Source organism: Acipenser ruthenus, chromosome 54, assembly GCF_902713425.1.
Source record: "Acipenser ruthenus chromosome 54, fAciRut3.2 maternal haplotype, whole genome shotgun sequence".
Taxonomy (NCBI): domain Eukaryota; kingdom Metazoa; phylum Chordata; class Actinopteri; order Acipenseriformes; family Acipenseridae; genus Acipenser; species Acipenser ruthenus.
Genome location: NC_081242.1, coordinates 5,228,364 through 5,253,276, shown reverse-complemented (window position 1 = coordinate 5,253,276; position 24,913 = coordinate 5,228,364). Strand labels below are relative to the sequence as shown.

The 24,913-nt window shown below is 38.2% G+C and overlaps 1 protein-coding gene across 1 annotated transcript; it reads left to right on the top strand.

Annotated features, from left to right (window-relative positions):
* The first annotated feature begins 7,376 nt into the window (after nucleotides 1-7,376).
* Nucleotides 7,377-23,184, top strand: LOC131723248 (tenascin-R-like). The gene is made up of 6 exons (XM_059016876.1): nucleotides 7,377-7,566; nucleotides 10,772-11,041; nucleotides 13,705-13,764; nucleotides 14,409-14,681; nucleotides 20,225-20,316; nucleotides 22,258-23,184. Exons 1-6 carry the CDS (start codon nucleotides 7,377-7,379, stop codon nucleotides 22,339-22,341), a joined length of 969 nt encoding a protein of 322 aa, XP_058872859.1. The 3' UTR covers nucleotides 22,342-23,184.
* The last annotated feature ends 1,729 nt before the right edge of the window (nucleotides 23,185-24,913 follow it).

Sequence of the window (24,913 nt, the reverse complement as noted above, 5' to 3'; positions counted from 1 at the left end):
TATCACTCGGTGTTTGTAAATCCCCGGGTTTGACCCACAACCAAAAAGTCCAGTTTTACACACCAACACTAAACACAAAACACAAACACAGTTTTTAGTGACAGTGATTAGGTGCTAGTGGTGTTTCACAGTTCTCCGTGAAATGCAGGGGTGAAAGTGATGCCGGGTTTATGCTGGCTTCTGCTACAGCTCTGGATTGTGTTATAGGTAGTCTAGTTTAAAACAAACAGACAGTTATAACAAACGCTAACAGACAAAACAAACTCACGGTTTTCAGCAAATGTAATACGGGCTCCTTGTAGGTCTAACCATTTACCAAGGACCAGATCACTTACGCTATGTCCCCTATTTATATCCTCGCTCATGACCCCTAGGTTAACAAGCGCATCCGCTCCTCCAATCCTCGGATGCCACGCCGTTTACAGTCTGGGTCATTGAGTTTGGATGCCGTAGCTGTGCTCCTTTCCTAAATGATCGACTTCAACCTACCCTACGGAATAAATTGTCATGCCATTTAGCTAAGGGTACTCTGTTCCTTTTACACAGTGCCCTCACAGGTCGAGAGGGAGATCTAACACTAAGAATCATTTGATCTCTGTCACAATGCATAAAGCTAAAAACGGCCACCACTAAATTCTAGAACATTCAATATATATAATTCTCGTAAGACTAAAAAATAATTTCTATAACTTATAGTAATGTATCAATATAAAATAGATATTAAATTCAAATACATGCTTACCTTCCAGTATATGGAAGTGTAGTGTTGGATATATGAAAAATAAGAACTGTCTTCAAAAAGCAGAGACTTCTAAATTCGACCAAACAGCAATTAGTTTTTCAGAGTCTCTCAGAACATGTATCACATCAGCTTGTAGTTAGCAAGTTGAGCGATACTTGACTGGGGTTTTGCTTGGTTTTTATAGCATTTTCCCTCCATTGAATACATCAGGAGTCCCAATTAAATCTAATCATCACTTGGCCTTGACATTTCTTATCTTTAAGTTAATGATACATTCTAGAAGGATCTGGTCAACTCCTTTTTCAAAACTGATTGGATATAACTTCTTGCCAAAAAATATTGGAACATGATTTCTTCGCTCTCTTTTTCCAACTCCTCCTTTTTCTAAAAAGTCAGGTGGACCAACGTTCACAGAATCCTCGCTATAATATAATACAAGTATATGTGTATATATGAAAGATGTTTTTAATATGTAACACCAGCTCTATTTGATTGTATTAAGGTGGGTCAAAATATATGTCCCTCTGACCCGCATATTATGTTACCTTTTCAGTGTATTGTCAATGGGCCAGTTTAACTTCATAAACAAATGTGTGTTAACAAAGTATGGGACTGTGGCAAATTGGTTGATTGTGAACAGGTGCAGGGATGATGCAGTGCAGGAATAACACAGACAAGAGATTGTAATCTGGTATGGAAAAAGGTATCTTTATTTTTCCAGGTCTGGTGACCAAAAAAATGATCCGTAACCAAAGCGAAGGAACAGATTACGATTCTCCATCCCCCTTATATGCTGTCACGCATGACCCCTTGGTAAACGAATGCAGCTGCCTTTACAATCTGCGGCTGCTACATTGTTTCCCTTTCGGGTAAATACATTCTTGCAACAGAATCCGCCTTCTTCCAGACTGACCGGGGAAAGAACTGTCAGGTCAGCCCATCCAAAGAACTCTGTCCTTGCTGCTTAGCGCCCTCACAGGTCGGGAGGGAGATTTACAACCAAGATTCATTATATTTCTGTGACATGGACAAAGACTGTCTTTGAATAAGCATACAGTGGTCAGTTCAGTTATTTTCATTTAAATTTTGAACTATAATGAACATGTTAAGTATAATAGCCTTATTTAACTGTCATTCTCGGGCAATGCCTGACCTCTGTCTGTTTCTAAAAGTTGCCTGTTCAAGCAGGATTCAGACACCCTGTTTTTTTGCCAAGACTATTGTTTTGATTAATATGAAACACCATTGTATGCACTTCTCCAAATTCTCCGCATGAAATCAGTTTTCTCCCAAAGAAAGTCGCTACTTAGTTGATAAGAACTGATACTGGACACAACTCCTCTATTTCGTGGAATGCTCGGTACGACTGCCAGGTTTTCTTATCATAGAAAGACCTTGGATTCAAAACTGCAGACTACAAGTAAATCTCACTTTGACTGCAAAAAAACCTTCCATATCTAATACCGCTCTGCTTGCAAGCAGATAAGGCCAAGGCTATTTTTCTGTAGATTTGTTGTAAACTAAAATTATTGAATACAGTTTACACTTTATTTGTCTAATATTCCAACCTAACAGTTCCTGTTTTTCATTGCAGTAAAACCTTTATATAAACTAAACATTTATATTCTTTAATTTAATGGATATTGTAATGTCTAAAAGATGTTTTGGTTAGTTGGATAAAGAAAATGAACTAATTCTTCAATTGATTAAATTAAATGCTTGCTCCTGCTTTTGTATTACAGTAGAGTAGAGCCTTAAACAAGCAAAAACACATGTTAGTTTAAATACGTGTTTATCAAAATACTTAGTTTCAAATATCGTTCTGTCTAAAAAGAGTTACCCTTTTGTTTTTGCTAATTTGCAATACCTAGCCTCCGTGTTTAGTTCCCCCAGATGCCCGCTTCTTTCAAGGTTACAGGCTTCCACGAGTGTATGTGCACTAATAACAAAGGCACATAGACAAGCTTTTTTTCTAACATTACCACTTGTTCAGTTTTCCTAGTTCAAATCATTGTAACCTGTTCAGAATTTGCTGCAATATTATTTATGCTGGTTTTATATTCTTTAGAACACAGTACAATTATTACAGTATTCTGACAGTGTCAGTTAGTACTGAACTTATTTTGTTTTTAACTGTAATATGTTCTTTCAACAATAATAATGTTATTTGTAGAACAGTTTAACTTTAAATGATTTTATAACATGTATGTCTAATTCAGTTACTTCAGTATAACAGTTGCTCCTAGAAATGGTAATATTATTTTACTGAATTAAGTCTGACCCCTTTCTCTGTTCATACAAAATCCAGTTGAAGCAGGTGTTAAGACAGCCTAGCCTTTTGCCAATTTTTTGGTGGTGATTAATATGAGACATCAAGTAACGAAAGTAAAGTAATGAAAGAAGCTACTTTTTCTCATAAAACTAAAATATGTTAACAAGGCCTTATGATAAGAGCCTGCCAAGTTTGACTCCTTCCAGCAGGTGTTTTCATAGACTGCACACAACATCTATCCATTGTTTTCAACTGAGTATTATTATTATTATTATTATTATTATTATTTATTTCTTAGCAGACACCCTTATCCAGGGTGACTTACACTTGTTACAAAATATCACATTATTTTTACATACAATTACATTATTTTTACACATTATTTTTACGTACAATTACCCATGGGTTTTTACTGAAGCAATCTAGATAAAGTACCTTGCTCAAGGGTACAGCAGCAGTGTCCCCCACCTGGAATTGAACCCACAACCCTCCGGTCAAGAGTCCAGAGCCCTAACCACTACTCCACACTGCTCCCCTCTTTACGTTCATTGGTTCTTATTTCATTTTCAATTATCTGATTGGCCAAATTAGTACACGTAATAATTGAATTACAACATGTACTAAAGTCAAATTAGAACGTGTAATAAATATTTGAAACATGTACTTAATAATGATTTTCTGACCTGGGTGGCCTTCCATAGTGCCGTGCTGAAGATGCAGCGCAAGGGTATATTTATGATTTGTTATGGAGTTTTACTATGTAAAATCATTATTCAATTTAGCTCTGAATTGTGCAGCAAGTGATTGATTCTCTAGTCTGCTGACACAGACACCCACGTTTTACCTGTTGTCAGTGCAATAATAATAAAAAATAAACATTGCAAGTACCTGTTGTATACCTCCAGTTTATTGTTAGAAGGGCCTTAGAATTAAGATCCAGTAGAGAAAGAGCTACGATTAACTAAGTATATTAGTTACAGATGCCCTTATCCAGGGCGACTTACAATTGTTACAAGATATCACGTTATTTTTACGTACAATTACATTATTTTTACATACAATTACACATTTATACAGTTAGGTTTTTACTGGAGCAATCTAGGTAAAGTACATTGCTCAAGGGTACAGCAGCAGTGTCCCCCACCTGGGATTGAACCCACAACCCTCCGATCAAGAGGCCAGAGCCCTAACCACTATTCCACACTGCTGCCCGAAAAGAGGGAGGTGACCCGTCTCTAACACTAGTGTTAGAGACGGGGCACCTCAGTCTTCAGAAGCAGTCAGTGACTGAAAATCCCTTTTGCTTGAATAATTAACCCTATAATACCCATTTCTGTATTACATATGATACAATGCTTAGCCACCCCTCTATATTATTATTTTTTTAAATCCAGCCCCACAAGCGAGAGTTTTTCACGTGCAGTACATTATGTGTTGCTGGATAGAAGAAAAACAAAGTGTTTTGTACGAGAAACGGAATCTAAATAAAGTAGCTTTTCTCATTTCAGGAATGCTTGGGCATTGCAAGGTTAAGTAAGCATAGTTAATAATGAGGTAAGCATGAACAGTAATAGACAATGATAGTAAACATACACAAATAATATGGTATTAAACAGTTAATAAATTATTATTATTTGTTTATTTAGCAGACGCCTTTATCCAGCAGCAGTTTTTCATCAAGGACTTCTGACAAGTGCCCCAGTCCCTGCCGATGAGAAACATCCCTATAACATGATGCTGCCACCACTATGCTTCACAGTAGGGATGGTGTTCTTTGGGTGATGTGCTGTGTTGGGTTTGCGCCAAACATAACGCTTTGCATTTAGGCCAAAATATCCATTTTAGCTTCGTCAAACCACAGAACTTTTTGCCACATGGCTACAGAATCTCCAGAGTGTTTTTTTTTTTGCATATTTCAAACGGGATTCAAGGTGGGCTTGGGATATTGGAGTGCTTGGGATATTGTTGTCACATGCACACTTTGACCAGTCTTGGCCATAAAAGCCTGTAGCTCTTGCAAAGTTGCCATTGGCCTCTTGGTAGCCTCTCTGATCAGTCTCCTTCTTGCTTGGTCATCCAGTTTGGAGGGACAGCCTGATCTAGGCAGGGTCTTGGTGGTGCAATACACCTTCCACTTCTTAATAATCGTCTTGACCATGCTCCAAGGGATATTCAAGGCCTTTGATATTTTTTATACCCATCCCCTGGTCTGTGCCTTTCAACAACTTTGTCCCGGAGTTCTTTTGAAAGCGCCTTGGTGCTCATGGTTGAGTCTTTGCTTTGAAATGCACTACCCAGCAGAGGAACTGGAACAGGAACTGCTGAATTTATCCTGAAATCATATGAATCACTACAATTTAACACAGGTGGAGGCCACTTAACTTGGTGTGTGATTTTGAAGGTGATTGGTTACACCTGAGCTAATTTAGGATTGCTATTACAAGGGGGGTGGACACTTATCCAACCAAGCTATTTCAGTTTTTATTTTTAATTAATTTTCTACAAATTTCTAGAATATTTTTTTCACTTGTAAGTTGTGGGGTAGGATGTGTAGATAAATGAAAAAAAAACTATTTTAATGCATTTAATGCATTAATCCATCACGCTGACGCCAATACATCTCTGATGCCATGAGGCCTCAAAACAAAATAAAATAAAAAATGTGATGTTATATGTTGTATGTGGTGTGTATGTATTGGTGCACGGAGTGTGAGTTATCACGGGCGATTTAAAATATTAGTTGTATTTAAGCACGGGGATTGGACAATAACTTCACGTGCAGATAAAGTGTGTATTAGTATGTGGGTACAACAAATTAGTTGTGCTGGGATTCAAGTGAATGATTAATTACTAATTGAATCCAGGCACAGCTGTATATATGGATGCACGAATCACTCACTCAGGGTTGGGTGTTCGGTGAGGATAGAACGGGAGAGAAAGTAGGGAGTAAACTTTAAAACTGAAAGTAAACAATTGCTGTTCGTGCTGGAGGACCAGCACAATACTTGTTTTGGGGTTAGTTCTGTGGTTTTCCTTTGTCTGTTTATTTTGAACAACGTGACGTTTTGTGTGTTGTGTGTTTAAATCTTTTATTTATAATAAACTGGTGCAACAGCTCAATTCACTCATCCGTTCTGTGTCAATATCCTTCCTGGTCTGACATCACCACAAGCCATCCTTGTCAGAGCTGCTATAGAACACTCGCTATTGATGTGTTCCACTAGACATCAATAATCTTCTTTCCCTGTCTGACTTGTTCATCCACTACATTCAGCGAGCAACACAGACTTTAATACTATAGAAAGAGTCCCTTCGAGCTAGACTCTTATTGTTTGGCACTAAAGAGAAATCTTGGAGAAAGTCCAATTCCTGAATGAACTAATCCTACCCTAGATCAAAACTTACTTTAAAAAAAACAGAACAGCTAATCCTATAATTGCATGTGTGGCAGGTGTTCAGCACGGGGAAAGCACTGCCAAGCAACATATGCATTGTACATAAACATCCACTTCAAAACTGAATGACATCTTTGGGTGTGAGAGTAGTATATGAAAACAGTATCAATATTCCACAAACATTTTCCTTTGTAAAGCATCTTCAAGGCTAACTGTGCACTGAAGCCATCCATGTGCTTCCCCACATAGGCTGCAATACAACAGCTTGTCGATGTTGGTTAGATTAAAGAAACCTTTGTGAAACTCTTGCAGAACCTCCCACACCAGAAGAGATCAGGATAGAGTGTGTTGAAAGCGACTTGGTTTCTCTGAGCTGGGTCCTTCCTGTTGGTATGGATGAAACAATGTTCAATTTTAACATCACCTACTCCTGCTCATTTTGGGTTCACAAAGACTCCACCACAGCATCCTCCAATTCCACTGGCATCTCTAACCTGAGACCTGGGACTATATATTTTCAGTCAGTTCTTTTTTTAACATCTTGGGACCTATTGATGAACCTTTAACTTATGAGTTGAGAAGTCATCTTTCTTCTGCTTCCCCACAAATATTGCTATGCAGTTGCACACAACTGTCACGTAACAAAAGGGATTTTCTTATTTTAGATAAAACTGATAAAACCAAGTCAAGTGAACTTACAAAAAATGGATCCAAGAACAGAAAAGATAGATTAGTGCCTGTATAATCTTGCGTGTTTGTTTGTAAAGATATGTAAGTTATCCCAATACAAAAGTTGATATTTTAAAATGAAAAGGCAAATAATGAATATTTGTCAGCTTATATAGCTAACTAAATAATATTACTGTACCTTCTCTTTCCTCTTGCAGAACCATCCCAACCTGGAGAGATAATAATAGACTCTGTGGGAAATGACACTGTTTCTCTGAGCTGGGGCAGTCCTGTCGGTATGGAGTTCCCACACAGCTTTAACATCACCTACTCCTGCTCCTTTTGGGGTCACAACGGTTCCACCACAGCACCCTCCAACTCCACTATCATCTCTAACCTGAGACCAGGGAGCCAGTACACCCTCAATGTCACCACTGTACAAGACACAGGGGGCCAGAGCACACCTGCTTCAATATATCTCTACACTGGTAAGAACCTTGTCATTACAACTCTGATGTAGACTTGCATCAGTGCAAACATTAGTATATGCAGTTTAAACTGTGTCCACAATCCAGTGAGACAGCCACTGATTTGAGAGGGTTGACCTAGGGTCCTTACACCATAACAGATGAAGAGCTTGTCAGACTGACGCAGAGCTCTCGTCCTGTCAACATAACATTTCAATGCCCGAACAGGCTAAGAACCTTGTCTTTACAACTCTGATGTAGACTCGCATCAATGCAAATAAGTTTACTGCCCCCTTTTTTCATAAAAAAATAACAAAACAATTTTATTGTCTAAAACTAGCAAGAAAAAACATAAAACAATAGGTTGATAGTTCCGACCTATAACGAAAAAATAGTGTGGGCACGGAATGGGTTACTTAGTCATGTTGTTGAGGCTGAATCACTTGGACCCAACTTCAAGTTTTGAGATCTATCAGCTACTAGGAACCGTACAAGCAGAGATGTGCCAAATGGCCTTCTCTCATTCATAAATGTTATGTTTTTACGAAAAGCAGGTGGTTGAAATGGATTCTGACCTATTTTGGGTACCGTTGCAAATTAATTGAAGACAGGTCAGAGGGTAGGATACCATACTGTCCACAGGAAGCGGTGACGTTATGCACTATGTTATCTAGCCACAATTTTGATGCTGAATGCCCTCCTCTCGTTCACATGTTTTCTTATGGTTTTTGTTTCCTGTGTTATATTGTCTGAAAACTAGCCTTAAATTAACCAAATCCGAGATTTGCTTTTGTTACCAACAAACCACCCCTTAATGTACATGTAGCACAGATAAGATCAGGTGAGCGATCAGTCTTGCACTATACACTGTAGAACCAGTATATGGTGAAAAAAGTTTAGAAATGAACTTGAATAGGTATTACCTAACTTTTTCATTTCTTAGAACTGTCTTCACCCGGGGAGATAAAGATAGTCTCTGTGGGTCCTGTGGGTATGGATGAGAATCCACACATTGTTTAGAAAACATCTGTTGGTGTTTTCCCAAATAATGTCTTTGGAAGAAAAGTGTCTCATTTGTAGTCAGCAAGCATGCCAATTCATTTGCTCATATTTTTTCCGCCATCTCTGAATCTTGTCTGCCAAAACGGTTCACATTTCAATGGTTTTGCCCGGAATGTATTTTATTATTATTATTATTATTATTATTATTATTATTATTATTTATTTCTTAGCAGACACCCTTATCCAGGGCGACTTACAATCGTAAGCAAATACATTTCAAGTGTTACAATACAAGTAATACAATAAGAGCAAGAAATACAATAACTTTTGTTCAAGCAAAGTACAAGTGTGACAAACCACAATTCAATAATACAGCAATATATTTTTTTATTTTTTTATTTTATTTTGTTTTGAGCCCTCATGGCATCAGAGATGTATTGGCGTCAGCGAGATGGTATAGCTGAGCTGGCATCAGTGTAGATGTTTCTCTTCTGAACACAAATGTCACAGCAATATACAGAATATATATATATATATATATATATATATATATATATATATATATATATATATATATACAGTACTGTGCAAAAGTTTTAGGCAGGTGTGAAAAAATGCTGTAAAGTAAGAATGTTTTCAAAAATAGACATGTTAATAGTTTATATTTATCAATTAACAAAATGCAAAGGGAGTGAACAGAAGAAAAATCTACATCAAATCAATATTTGGTGTGACCACCCTTTGCCTTTCCATAGATGTTCAATAGGATTCAGATCAGGACTCATAGAAGGCCACTTCAGAATAGTCCAATGTTTTGTTCTTATCCATTCTTGGGTGCTTTTAGCTGTGTGTTTTGGGTCATTATCCTGTTGGAGGACCCATGACCTGCGATTAAGACAGAGCTTTCTGACACTGGGCAGTACGTTTCGCTCCAGAATCACTTGATAGTCTTGAGATATCATTGTGCCCTGCACAGATTCAAGGCACCCTGTGCCAGGCGCAGCAAAGCAGCCCCAAAACATAACTGAGCCTCCTCCATGTTTCACTGTAGGTGTGGTGTTCTTTTCTTTGAAAGCTTCATTTTTTCGTCTGTGAACATAGAGCTGATGTGACTTGCCAAAAAGCTCCAGTTTTGACTCATCTGTCCAAAGGACATTCTCCCAGAAGGATTGTGGCTTGTCAATATGCATTTTAGCAAATTCCAGTCTCGCTTTTTTATGTTTTTCTTTCAAAAGTGGAGTCCTCCTGGGTCTTCTTCCATGGAGCCCACTTTCACTCAAAAAGCGACGGATGGTGCGATCAGAAACTGACTTACCTTCACCTTGGAGTTCAGCTTGTATCTCTTTGGCAGTTATCCTTGGTTCTTTTTCTACCATTCGCACTATCCTTCTGTTCAATCTGGGGTCGATTTTCCTCTTGCGGCCGCGCCCAGGGAGGTTGGCTACAGTTCCATGGACCTTAAACTTCTTAATAATATTTGCAACTGTTGTCACAGGAACATCAAGCTGCTTGGAGATGGTCTTGTAGCCTTTACCTTTACCATGCTTGTCTATTATTTTCTTTCTGATCTCCTCAGACAACTCTCTCCTTTGCTTTCTCTGGTCCATGTTCAGTGTGGTGCACACAATGATACCAAACAGCACAGTGACTACTTTTCTCCATTTAAATAGGCTGAATGACTGATTACAAGATTGGAGACATGTGTGATACTAATTAAAGAAACTAATTAGTTTGAAATATCACTATAATCCAATTATTTATCATCTTTTCTAAGGGGTACCAACAAATGTGTCCAGGTCATTTTAGAATATCTTTGTAGAATAAGCAATAATTAATCTCTTTTCACAGCTTCTTTGCTTTATTCTATGACATACCAAAGGCATGCAAGTATACATGATAAAATAGCTTTTAATTTCATCACTTTTCAGGAGGAATGAAGCATTATTTCAATGAGCTGTAAGGGTACCAACAAATTTGAGCATGTCTGTATATATATATATATATATATATATATAATGTCAGCCTTACAATCACATTTCATGCCTGTGTGCAGAAAATGTTAAATAGATTAGTGCTTGTATAATCTTGCGTGTTTGTTTGTAAGGATATATAAGTTATCCCAATACAAAAGTTGATATTTTAAAATGAAAAGGCAAATAATGAATATTTGTCAGCTTATATAGCTAATAAATAATATTACTGTACCTTCTCTTTCCTCTTGCAGAACCATCCCAACCTGGAGAGATAATAATAGACTCTGTGGGAAATGACTCTGTTTCCATGAGCTGGGGCAGTCCTGTCGGTATGGAGTTCCCACACAGCTTTAACATCACCTACTCCTGCTCCTTTTGGGGTCACAACGGTTCCACCACAGCATCCTCCAACTCCACTATCATCTCTAACCTGAGACCAGGGAGCCAGTACACCCTCAATGTCACCACTGTACAAGACACAGGGGGCCAGAGCACACCTGCTTCAATATCTCTCTACACTGGTAAGAACCTTGTCATTACAACTCTGATGTAGACTTGCATCAATGCAGTTTAAACTGTGTCCACAATCCAGTGAGACAGCCACTGATTTGAGAGGGTTGACCCAGGGTCCTTACACCATAACAGATGAAGAGCTTGTCAGACTGACGCAGAGCTCTCGTCCTGTCAACATAACATTTCAATGCCCGAACAGGGTAGAGGGAGTTTCTCAATAGGTTGGCTTTGTTTCATGTATAAATGTGTTTCAACAAATTAACACTAGACAAAGACTCAGAATTTTGCCATGAGCCTATTGTCTAAAACCACTTAGCTTACAGCTGCAGATTTAATTTTCTTTTAAATTCAGGCTATAATAGACATAGTTAGAAACCAGAAAGAGATGTTAGCTATTATTGTTTAGTTTTACAGTTTTTAAACTTGGCCTCAGTTGCTTTTTAATTAATACGAAACTCTATTGTAGCAGTTTTCCAAATCCGCCGCATGAAAAAACTGCTTACACCGGTACTCTTACTGATAAGAGGATGTCTGCATTTTTACTAAGTTCTCATTCATTTTAGAGATACCATGTTGAGGTAATGAACATTAACTTTGTTTTAATTATACTTCTCGTTAGTGAATTTATGCAGAGCAAGAAACCTTGAACTGCAGACAGCGTTTGAAAGCCAAGATTAATTTCCTTTATCTGTTAGTGTCCATTTGCCTCGCTCATGTAATACTTTTTGTTATTAAATATAACAGTTTATACAAGCCAAGGGTCCAGAATGGGAAACGCAATTGACCAGCAAACCAGCTTTGAATGTCCCAGTACTGCTTTTAGGCAGGCAGACAAAGCTGAGGGGTACCCTGTAGTAAATCTACTGACAACACTTGTAGCTTTAGGCATGTGTCCTATGTTGCAGCTTTGTATCAAATTTTCACTTTTAGGCTTAACAGTCTTTCTGTTGTAATACTTCTGTTTTATTTTACAGTTTAAGCTTTACACTTATGTTCTGTTTCAATTAGATTAGAATACCTGTGTTTAGCTTAAAGACTGCTTCCATATCAAGCTTACCTCTTTTCCTAAATAAGAAATTTGACTGTGAACACACTCTCAAGCCAATTAAATTAGATGCTCATTTTCTTCCTTTACAGTTTTACTGTTGCGTTTTTAGTTTCAAATAGAATCCTGTCAAAAAGGTTGTTTTTTCTTTTGCAATACCTAAAAGGCTATGTGTTTTTTTGGCTTACAAACATCATCCCAATTAAAATTGCTATCTTCATGATAAGAACTTACACTGTGGACAATTTTTCCAATTCAATTAATATGAAATGCTCGCTTCTGCTTTTCTCCTCAAGGTTAACATAGGCTTCTCCTCTGGCAGCTCTTAGATAAGAAGAGCTTAGTTCATTTCACAGGTGTTATTTATACTATCCTGTAGGCCTGGAGCCATATACTTAACGCTCAATTTGCATCAACCTCACAATTCAACACACCCCAACACAGTTTTTAAAATGTTATTTTAAGTGCAGGCTGGTTACCTAAGCAAGCAACAATTATAACAAATAAACTACAATCCACTTTCCGATTTCAACGTCGATTCAAACAGCAACACTAATTCTAGCCAGGGGAAGAAGCAGATACCACACGTGTTTGCAGATTATGCTCTCAAAACTAAATAATTGCAAGGTTATAGCTCTCAATATGTATGCAGGACACCACAGAACTCACACACACGCCCCCTAGTTAGAGGACAATAGAAAGCTAATCGCTGTTTACTTTACACTACATTTGCATCAACCTCACAATTCAACACACCCCAACACAGTTTGGATCACTTAACTACTTTTTAAAATTTTTTATTTAAGTGCAGGCTAGTTACAAGCAACGATTATAACAAACAAACTACAATCCACTTACAGATTTCAATGCCGATTCAAACAGCAACACTGCAGTAAAACAGAAACAAATGCCTTTCTGTATTATTATTATTATTATTATTATTCATTTCTTAGCAGACGCCCTTATCCAGGGCGACTTACAATTGTTACAAGACATCACATTATTTCACATTATTTTTACATACAATTACCCATTTATACAGTTGGGTTTTTACTAGAGCAATCTAGGTAAAGTACCTTGCTCAAGGATATAACAGCAGTGTCCCCCACCGGGGATTGAACCCACAACCCTCCGGTCAAGAGTCCAGAGCCCTAACCACTACTCCACACTGCTGCCCCTGTATATTTTTTATATTTTCTTTGCAGCTAAGTGTCGCTGACTCTTAAAGATGGCAAAATTGCCAACAACAATGTTTTTTATAACAGTAAAATAAAATATTTTGTTGCACTCTTTCAAAATATAAAACTAATAATCTGTTCAAAATATTGTAGCGTCAAGGGGGAAATGAAGCAGGCTCACAGAGATATCGCAGGTTCTTGAATTCAATGGTTTATTGCAGGCAGGAATTCTATACTTGGCAAGTAAAATGTGCTGCTTTCAAGTGAGTAGCACAGTAACAGCTGAGCAATGTAGTGTTACACAGACTGTCAAAACAAAAGTAAAGCACACTTTTGGCCCAACGGCTCGGCTCCACCACAGCACCCTCCAATTCCATGATCATCTCTAATCTGAGACCGGCTAGTGAGTATGTCTTCAGTATCACTAATGTATTATTTGTTTATTCAGCAGACGTTGTACAAGACAAAGAGAGCCCGAACACACCTGCTTCAATATCTCTTCACACCAGTAAGGGTTATTTATTTGACACAAAAGCACTATTTGCACCAATGATTTGATTGTATTTTTTTTTTTTTATTATCATTATGATTATTATTATTTCAAATGAACAAGTACTTCAGACTGCTATTTAAGAACATAAGAAAGTTTATAAACTAGAGGAGGCCATTCAGCCCATTTTGCTCGTTTGGTTGTTAGTAGCTTATTGATCCCAGAACCTCATCAAGCCGCTTTTTGAAGGATCCCAGGGTGTCAGCTTCAACAACATTATCCCAGGGTTTCAGCTTCATTCAACAGCCCAACTGCTGTCTTTCTCATTTAAATGTCCTCAACGAGAAATACAGTAGTTGAAGCATTAGTTAATTAATTTATCCTTTTAATATATGTGCATTTAGCATTAGTAAGTGGTTAAGTGTTATAGGTAATTATTACAGTTTTAAAAAAAAAGTTAAAGGTTAACAAATAGATTAAAATAAAAGCTCCAACATGCATATTGATTACTTTTTATTATGTATTATTTCTGTAACATTACAGATTTTTTTTTGGAGGTTTTTTTTTTTTTTTGCAAAGGTTTAGGACTGCGCTACAGTAGTGAAAGGGGACATTCAATACACATAATTTTAAACTGATATCACCCCTCTTTTCTCTTGCAGACCCAGCCCCACCTGGAGAGATAACATTGGACTCTGTGGAAACCAAGTTGGTTTCCCTGAGCTGGGCCACTCCTATGGGTATGGATGACATTCCACACAGCTTTATCATCACATACTTCAGCTTCTATTGGGATCACCACGGCTCCACCACAGCACCCTCCAATTCCACCACCATCTCCAACCTGAGAGCGGGTAGCGAGTACGTCTTCAATATCACCACCGTGCAGGACAACGGGGGCCACAGCACACCTGCTTCAATATCCATCTTCACAAGTAGGAAGTGTTTCTTTACAGTTCTGACTTCAATTGATTTCCAAGGAGATTATATATATATCTATATATCTGTCTATCTATATCTATATCTATATCTATATATATATATATATATATATATATATATATATATATATATATATATATATATATATAGTGGTGGAAATGAGGTACACAGATGGTACAATAAGAAAAACGAAGTACAAGGTTGTACAAAGTAAAAAAGGTCTGAATCTGCCACGATGTATTTTAGTTTTAAAGTTGCTGTGCTTTTAAAAATCGAACTTGCGTGGTATAGCTGAAAGTAAACTGTGCCAGTGCATATTGGCTATGAGCCCAGGTTTAAATGGACTGGTGGAACTAGTGAGGGGGGGTCATAGGAATGGCTGTAGGATTCTGCCAGTGTAGTGCAGAACGTACGTGTGTGTGCGCCGTGTTGGAGCTGAGGAGAGGTGTATGCGAGAATACTGAAATGACTGCAAGGGAAAAATGCTGTACCTTGGAGTATACAAAATTTAACAATGAGGCAAAGTTCAGCCTGTTATTTAGAAGCACTAAGTCTTCTTTCAATATAAATACGAGTTACTGCAAGTTATATCAAACAAACCTTGAGACACAAGTTGTTTTGTTTATTTGCTTCTTAGCAGACGCCCTTACCCAGGGAGACTTACAGTTGTATACAAAAAATACATTTCACAAAGTATTATTGGTTATGGAAAACGCTGTTGTAAGGCGAATGGATACTGTGTAAATGTCCACAGGTTTTACAAAGGGGAGGCGGTATTAACTGCTTTTTAATTATCCCCTCATATGTTTTCATGGGGAAGAATGCCGAGTTTAAAAACAGCAGCACTGTTTACTACACAGACGGGAAATATCGTTTACACATGCTGCGGGTTTGCATCCGGCTCACAACGTCTTTCAGTTTGGTTACTGTAGCTCTTCAGAGCGGGTGACAAAAGTGTATACACGGACTGGTGAATATTAAAGATCTCAGCTGCGAAGTATATTAGGCTGAGAGAAAGAGAGAACTCTGGGTTACAGTGGAACCGTGGAAAATAAAAACTCTGTGACGAGTTTTGGAAAACCTGCCTTTTATTAGTGCACAGAGTTGTTTAATGGACCGTTTGCTTTAGAAAAAAAATCTGCAACCCAGAGTGTGGGTTCCATCAAATTCCAGGAGGGGCAGCGGTGACCTTCCATCATTGCAATCTCTCTTCATTCCAGGAGGGGCAGTGTTGGACCAACGCTGACGTGTTCACTGAACCAAACCACCTTACTTACCTGGGGGTGACCAGACATAGTAACACCCTCTAGAGACACTTGTGGAAACCTGCCAAAGGAAGAAGATCAATCAGGATTAACCACTTCAACACCATGACGTACTCACGTACGTCAAATGAAAACCCACTTACAGTACCATGCCTTACGTGCGTACGTCAAGTTTCCCCATTCTATTCTATGAGTGGCTTCTCAGTCTAGCGTTTCAGGTTTCATTCCCTGAGGCAGTGCTAGTACTGTGGAATGTGCAAGGAAAGTCAGGGGAGGGTATTGCTGCTCTAGAAAGAGTGCAAAGAAGAGCAACCAGAATTATCCCGGGTTAAAAAGGCATGTCGTATGCAGGCTAAAAGAATTGAATCTATTCAGTCTTGAACAAAGAAGACTACGCAGCGATCTGATTCAAACATTCAAAATCCTAAAAGGTATAGACAATGTCGACCCAGGGGATTTCTTTGAGCTGAAAAAAGAAGCAAGGACCAGGGGTCACAAATGGAGATTAGGTAAAGGGGCATTCAGAACAGAAAATAGAAGGCACTTTTTTACACAGAGAATTGTGAGGGTCTGGAACCAACTCCCCAGTAATGTTGTTGAAGCTGACACCCTGGGATCCTTCAAGAAGCTGCTTGATGAGATTCTGGGATCAATAAGCTACGAACAACCAAACGAGCAAGATGAGCTGAATGGCCTCCTCTCGTTTGTAAACTTTCTTATGTTCTTATGTTCTAGGTGACATATGTATCCAATTGCGTGTCATGTAGCAATTCCAATCTACCTGTGGGCGTTTAGAAGACTGAGATATATTGCGGGAAGCCATTCAACTTTTACAAGTATATATATAGTGTTTTAAATTATCATTTTTTATTTTATTATTCGTTTTACTTGTTTAGTTGTAGTTTATATAGTTTTCAGCGAAAGCTAAACATGGCAACGTACATGGTCTTTCTATAAAGAGCAACGGGAGTGAAATTGGTTTGGAGGATTTCAATACCAGCGACAGTGATGCTGACTTATCACTCAGCGATGATGATGAAGAGAATGTGGAGCCAAGAACAGTACAAACTGTACAAACAAAAATAGCATGCAGCTACTTCACAGTTAAGCCAGCTGCAAAAGGGAAGCTGTTTGGTTTAAAATGGCAGTGCTGTGACGAAATACTATCAATACACAGCACTGGGTACAGGCAATGCGGCAGCCAGATCCATCACAATGCCTGCGCAAAGTAGCTGTGTACAAGCATTTGTGACTATCCCTCCAACACAAGGGAAGCAGAGACTGCAACAAAGGTGCAGGATCTGCTACGAAAATGAAAACAAAAGAAAAGACACAAGAAAAATGTGCAGTGGTTGCGAACATTTCAATAAATGGCACAGAGCAAGTCGATACTGGCACACGTTTTGATGTTGTTTGACTTTTATTTGATAACACCGTGTAACAATTTTTTTTTTTTTTTTTGGTTCCTGGGTAGTAAAGTGTTATTTCCTAATTGCTTATGCCTCAAAAGTATAGAAAGTATAGAAAATGGCTATTATTCCCCACAAACTTTGCTTTTGTGACCAGGACAGTGATATTTTGAAATTTACCTATTTTCCAGAACATTCCAGATAGATTCAGTGCTGAGTAAACTTGGAGTAACTTCTAGAACTTTCCAGTAATATAAATAGTAGTATAAATACAGGGGCCTTAAGCCCACCAGTTCAGTTTAGTTCCAGCTGCCTAAGTGGATACATATCTGCATTTTTCTGAGATGGCATCAAGGTCATAGGAGACTTCAAAATGGTGGCATTCCTGATGGGTCTCCAAGGCGGTTTTACCAGGTTTCCCTGCTATCTTTGCCTTTGGGACAGCAGGGACACCAAGGCGCACTACCACAGGCGGGACTGGCCACAGCGGACCGAGTTCTCTGTGGGGAGGAACAACGTCAAGTGGGAGCCACTGGTGGACCCCCGGAAGGTGCTGATGCCACCACTGCACATCAAATTGGGCCTTATGAAACAATTTGTCAGAGCTCTAGATAAGGAGTCGGCAGCCTTCAAGTACCTTCAAGACTTCTTCCCTAAGCTGTCTGAGGCAAAGGTCAAAGCCGGTGTCTTCGTCGGACCACAGATAAAGAAGATCCTGGAGTGCAATGAATTCCCCAAGAAGCTCACTAGTAAGGAGAAAGCGGCTTGGAACAGCTTTGTCGCAGTGGTTCGGGGCTTTTTTCTGACTTTATGTGAACGAAAAGACACAAATTCGCCCGTTTTCTCATTGGAAATAGGTAAATTTCAAAATATCACTGTCCTGGTCACAAAAGGAAAGTTTGTGGGGAATAATAGCCATTTTCTATTCTTTTGAGGAATAAGCAATTAGGAAATAACACTTAATACCCAGGAACAAAAATTGTGTTACATAGTGTAATTACTGTTTACTGATTACTATTGTTATAAGTGTTATTACATTGTTCAAACAAAATAAATAAATTTAAAAAAAACGTGTTTTTATCTCTATATTGAACATGGGTATGTAGTACACAGGAGCATAGAGGGTTAATGAAAAACAGAGTTTAGGTCATTTATTTGTGTTTTATTCATCATATGTTAACATTTTATAGCAATTACAGGATGGAAAACATTATTATTTTAAAAATCTGGTACCTGGAAGGGGGTTTCATTTTTACATCTAGAGTTGAAGTGGTTAAAAGCAAACCCAGAGTTCAAATACAGTTTGGATTGTGTTTTTAAATAAACTAATACTCACCTTGCAGTTCCAAGCCAGGAGGTCTAAGTGGACGGTGAGCGAAGACTCCGGACTTCAACACTGGACTTTAAAATAACTTTTGTGTGGTCCAGTTTTGTTTCTGTTTATGAACTTTTATTTTGGGTTACGACCCCTCAAAACTCTGTAAGTTTTGTTTTTGTGTTAATGTCTTTACTGCCACTGAGACCTGACGAAACATAAATTTAGTGTGGTTTTGTATTCCTGAGTCCTGTCTTTCCAGTTCTACGCCTTCTGGCTATCCTACTCTTATAAGTGAACAATACCAATGTTTCACAGTGTGTGTATATAAACTGGATGACCGAGCAAGAAGGAGACTGATCAGAGAGGCTACCAAGAGGCCAATGGTAACTTTGAAAAAGCTACAGGCTTTTATGGCCAAGACTGGTCAAAGTGTGCATGTGACAATATCCCAAGCACTCCACAAATCTGGCCTGTATGGAAGGGTGGCAAGAAGGAAGCCATTACTCAAGAAAGCCCACCTTGAATCCTGTTTGAAGTATGCAAAAAAACACTCAAAAGATTCTATAGCCATGTGGCAAAGTTTTGTGGTCTGACAAAACTAAAATGGAACATTTTTGCCTAAATGCAAAGCGTTATGTTTGGCGCAAACCCAACACAGTGCATCACCCAAAGAACACCATCCCTACTGTGAAGCATGGTGGTGGCAGCATCATGTTATGGGGATAGTTCTCTTCGGCAGGGACTGCAGCACTTGTCAGGGTAGAAGGGAAAACGAATGAAGTACAGAGAAGTCCTTGAGGAAAACCTGCTGCTCTCTGCAAGAAAGCTGAAACTGGGATGGAAGTTCACCTTGCAGCATGACAATGACCCAAAGCACACAGCCAAAGCTACACTGGAGTGGCTAAGGAACAAAAAGGTAAATGTCCTTGAGTGGCCCAGTCAGAGCCCCGACCTAAATACAATCAAAAATTTGTGGCATGACTTGAAGATTGCTGTCCATCAGCGCTCCCCAAGGAACTTGACAAAGCTTGAACAGTTTTGTAAAGAAGAATGGTCAAATATTGCCAAATCTAGGTGTGCAAAGTTGGTAGAGACCTATCCCAACAGACTCACAGCTGTAATTGCTGCCAAAGGTGCTTCCACCAAGTAATAACTCAGGGGGGTGGAGACTTATCCAATTATGATCTTTGAGTTGTGTATTTTTAATATATCATTTTTTTTCTCAATAAAAACTTTTTTACCATTAACAGTGTGGAGTATGGTGTGAAGTGGAAAAAAAATCCTCATTTAAATGCATGAACCTGAGGCACTGACACAACAAAATGTGAAAAGTTCAAGGGGGTGATTATTTATATATATATATATATATATATATATATATATATATATATATATATATATATATATATATATATTATACATATAATAACAGACAATAGACAAATGACAGCTCTAACGTTAACATGTATTTTGGGTTGATTCAGGTATATTTTGTCCCTATTGAAACTAAGATTTTGTATAGCGATTTTCCATCTCTTTTACAGAACCCAATGAGAAGCACTTGTACCTGAAATTTGTCTGCAGTTCTACAGAAGAGTCTGCATGTGAAAAAGAGAAGCAGAAGGTTCAACAGGAGGTAATCCACCTCTTATTAGTAATACACTGTATTGAGATTGCATCCCACATAAACAATGCCCCTTAGGCTTGGCACATCTTTGATTCCAGTTAGCTAGGATTTTGTACAGTATGTCGGGTGTGATGTTTGCACATCCATCTATAATTCTGTCTGGTAATTTTAGTGCAATACCTGTTCACTACTTACATCAGGTGACTAGCTCAGATAGTCAATCATTTTAGTCCTTATGTCACAGTAATAACACAAGTATCTAAACATGGCAGAGGCACCCATGGAAATGTTTCTGAAGTCAAGTTCCATGTGACAGACATATACATATGGACAGCCACCGCTTTATTTCCTAGATCAGTGGTGGCCAATACACCAAACACTGCGATCCATTTTGGTGGATCTCAACGGGCTGCATGATCCACCAGTAAACTATGACCAACAATTATTAGCGGGATTTAATATAATGGTGTCCAATACGTAATAGCAATAATAAAACAAAACAACCATGACAACAAAAACGTAACAAACGCTCTACGCTAATGTTTTTAGGCACATATGCGCCTAAGTTTAAAAAAAAAAAAAAAAAAAAAAGATAGACACACACTGAAAAATTTAGGGGCACACACACACAAAAATAATAATAATAATAATAATAATAATAATAATAATAATAATAATAATAAATAATAATAATACAATTTTTGCTAAAATGTATTGCTGAATATCTACAGATCTTTTTTTCTTTCTTTCTTACATAACACTTGTGCACTTCAATACTTTTGCATCAACAAAATTAAAATTGACAACTGCCTGGTCATATGTTCCTCAGAATGTGCTGCTTGCCTGTTTATGGTAGAGGGATGGTCTGCCTCTCTGCACATTGCGTGCCGATTTGAAGAAGTTTAATATATTTTTATGTTTGAACTTCTGACTTCTTGTTAAAAATGCAGTCTTGCCTGCCGACAGTTCCCCCGCATCCTGATAAAATGTGCAAAACATGGATTTTTTTTTAACACTGTCAAACTTAAAACAGGGGAAATCTTTTAGCCACTGTTGGTTGAACTTGTATTTTATAACAGTGAACACGCTGTAACTAACTCGAAGTTCCCTGTTCGCTTTCATCTTCTGACACACCTGCATTGCTAATTTCTCGTAAAGACGCCGACATATATGAATTTGTTATTTTCCTCATCTTGGTTTGACAAACTGTCTGGAAACGAGTAGCCATAGCACTGATAAATCAGTGAAACTGGCGGGGTATGGGATTTGTAGTTTTAAATGTGGGATTAACAGTGGGCAGTGGACACCAATAAACTACATTCCCAGAGTACATTACGATTGAGCTAAGAGTTTAGATCCGACCGAGGTTTTTTTTTTAAAATAAATCTCGTTTATTGTTCATAGTCAACCTTTAGGAATTTCTAGTCGCATACGTGCACCGAAATTAAAATGTACGTTCGCACAAGCATTTTGTTAGTTTCATATGCAGAAACTGTTGGGATATTTTCATATGTGCTACTGGACGACACAGAAGGCTCTGCCCATCAGCTGAAACAAAAACTGTTGCATGCTTATATGCTAGTGCTTGTTCTGATTTGTCCCGAGATCCACCGAAAATCTTTTGAGATCCACCCGTGGATCGCGATCCACGTATTGGCCACCGCTGTCCTAGATTCTGATAATGTCAATAACTTGCTGCTAAATTATGTCCTTATCAAGTTCTGTTACAACTGCATAAGCGGTTCTTTAGATATATGTAAAACTGTAAAGCCTGATGTTGGAAGTTCTATGTGACAGACATGTGCGCACAGACAGCGCCCACTTTATTTCCCTGTATTCCAGTGATGTCAATAATTTCGTTTTATCATAATTTGATATGCATGGATAGTAAACCCCTCGGTATAGAGGAACCGGATTTTAATCTTTTTATTTGCTTTTTTTTTTTTTCAGACTGAAGCCAGGCTGGCGAAGCAGCTGAAGGGATTATACTGGAAACTGAACTGGAAAGAGAAGACGTGTAATGATGATAACTAGAGGGAGTCCACTTATATTACTCTGATATTACATTAATAACTGGCATTATTATTTGAGCCTGCAGAATTCTAGTTTTTAGTTAATTTTGAGTATTTTAAGTATGAATTCCAGTTTTCCTTTAACTATCTTCAATGTAAGGTTCTGTGTGTGTGTAATTATATTTAGTGGATCCACTCTTGCAATCACCCAAGGGGCAATAGAAATGGACAAGAGACTTTGGCAAGAATGAGGAGTCATTACTAACATGATATATTGGTATACAGGTTGAGTCTAAAGATAAGAAGCCTGAGTATTCCATCTCAGAAAGTTTTGATTTTGCTAGTGTACTATCCTTGAAAATCAGTAATTAACCTTTGGAAAACAAATTCTATACAGATTATACTGTAGATCAGTATGGAGTACTGGAGATCGGATTAGAGAGTGTATCGTACATATATAATCTAATGCAGGTGTGAAATCTCATCACTACACTATGGGGGATATCCACAAAGACTTTTACTAGATAGTGTCATCTTGTGGAAAAATACACAATTCAAGAATACATTTGAGCCCTTGAACTTATCCCTGAGTTTCAAGTTTTGGCCCTTTTTGAATGGTGCTGAGTGAATGGATTTGTGAATTTCTCCCAAGATGTCGAGCTGATTCTTTCTGTTGTGATGACTTCAATATGTACATAACATCTGAAGTGGCTTTGGAGTGAAAGCTGATGGGGAAGAACAGAACAGGGGTTTGACAGGAGTGGATCTAGTAAACACTAGTAGAGATTGTAGAAATCTGTGCTTTACTCTGACTGATAGGGAGCTGATTAGGAAAGTCTCTGGGCTACAGTCATCAATGATTTTACCTAAGAGCACCCATGCATGATGTTGGAGATGAGTACATGTTACTAAATATATTATTATTATTATTATTATTATTATTACAGAAAAATCAACTTAATATGTCCTTAAAAGGACTGGGTACAAATGGTGATAAGAGAAGTTGACATTGTCAGGAGTTCACTAATAACCTGCATCTTTGGATTCAATATAAAATAAAATAAATACATACAAAAACCATTGGCACTAATATGTAGTACTGTACAACTCTGTGTAACACTAGCACAGAAATGCTTTTAAAAATTGCATTTATATCCCAGGACATCGGAGATCTTCACCTATACACTGCCTGTCCTCCTGCTTTTTTTTTATATGACTTAAAAAAATAAATGGCTGATAAAGGCTTTATCAGCAACTACTGAAACTAAAACATATACTTTGCAATCTTCATGTTTAATTTCCCGAAGGGCGAGTTTTTATTTTTTGTCGTAGGTAACACCTTACAGTGTGTCTCTGATTACTGTAGATTTACAGAGTAGTAATTTAGGATTAGGGTTATAATATGCAAAATAATTACACTTTAAGTACATTGTAAATATGCATAATATCATTGTAATTATGCGTAAGTACACATGTATTTACTAAGTAACTTTTAATTAAAAATACACAATAATTAGAGACACTATGTAAAGTGTTACTGTGGCATGGCAGGGCCCTGCCTGTAAGTAATAATATTGTTTTGTGGTGGTTTGGTGGTGGTTGGCAGGGATGGGGTTAATTTCCTATCCCTGCCAAAATATATGTGAGAATGTGGCTGGAGTTAATTGAATCATTGATGATAATTAGCTCCAGCCACATGCTATAAAAATCCTTTGTTTGGTGGATGAGTTTTGTGTTTTATGTTTTAGAAAAACTATAGTGAAGGTTAATGCCCAGCCTATGTTTTGGGGGTTTTATTTAAACCTTTTGTTTTGGCCCTTGCGCCAGTTATTTTGTAATTGTGTATTGTGTTGGAGATTTGTTTTGTTCAACGTTTTGATTTATTTATTTATTTATTTTTATTATTATTTTTTTTTCTTTTTTTTAAAAAATTTAGTCGTCGCCAATTATTTTTACCCCGGTTTTCACCCCAATTTTAGCATGCCCAATTATTATCTGTATCCCCGGCTCACCGCTCGCAACCCCCCCGCCGACTCGGGAAACGGAGGCTGGAACACGCGTCCTCCGAAACGTGCTCCTTCCAAGCCGTCATTTTTCGCACTGCAGATCCACAGCAATGCCACCAGACCTATAGTGCCGGAGGACAACACAGATCTGGCGGCTCCGCTGCAGAGCCACAGGTGCCCTATCGGCCACAGGGGTCGCTGATACGCGGTGAGCCGTGGATTCAGTGTGGAGTAGTGGTTAGGGCTCTGGACTCTTGACCGGAGGGTCGTGGGTTCAATCCCCGGTGGGAACACTGCTGCTGTACCCTTGAGCAAGGTACTTTACCTAGATTGCTCCAGTAAAAAAACCCAACTGTATAAATGGGTAATTGTATGTAAAAATAATGTGATATCTTGTAACAATTGTAAGTCGCCCTGGATAAGGGCGTCAGCTAAGAAATAAATAATAATAATAATAATTCCCCTGCCGACCTAAGCCCTCCCTACCCGGGCAGCGCTGAGCCAATTGTGCGCCGCCCCCTAGGAACTCTCGGTCACGGTCAGCTGTGACATAGCCTGGATTCGAACTTGCGATCTCCAGGCTATAGG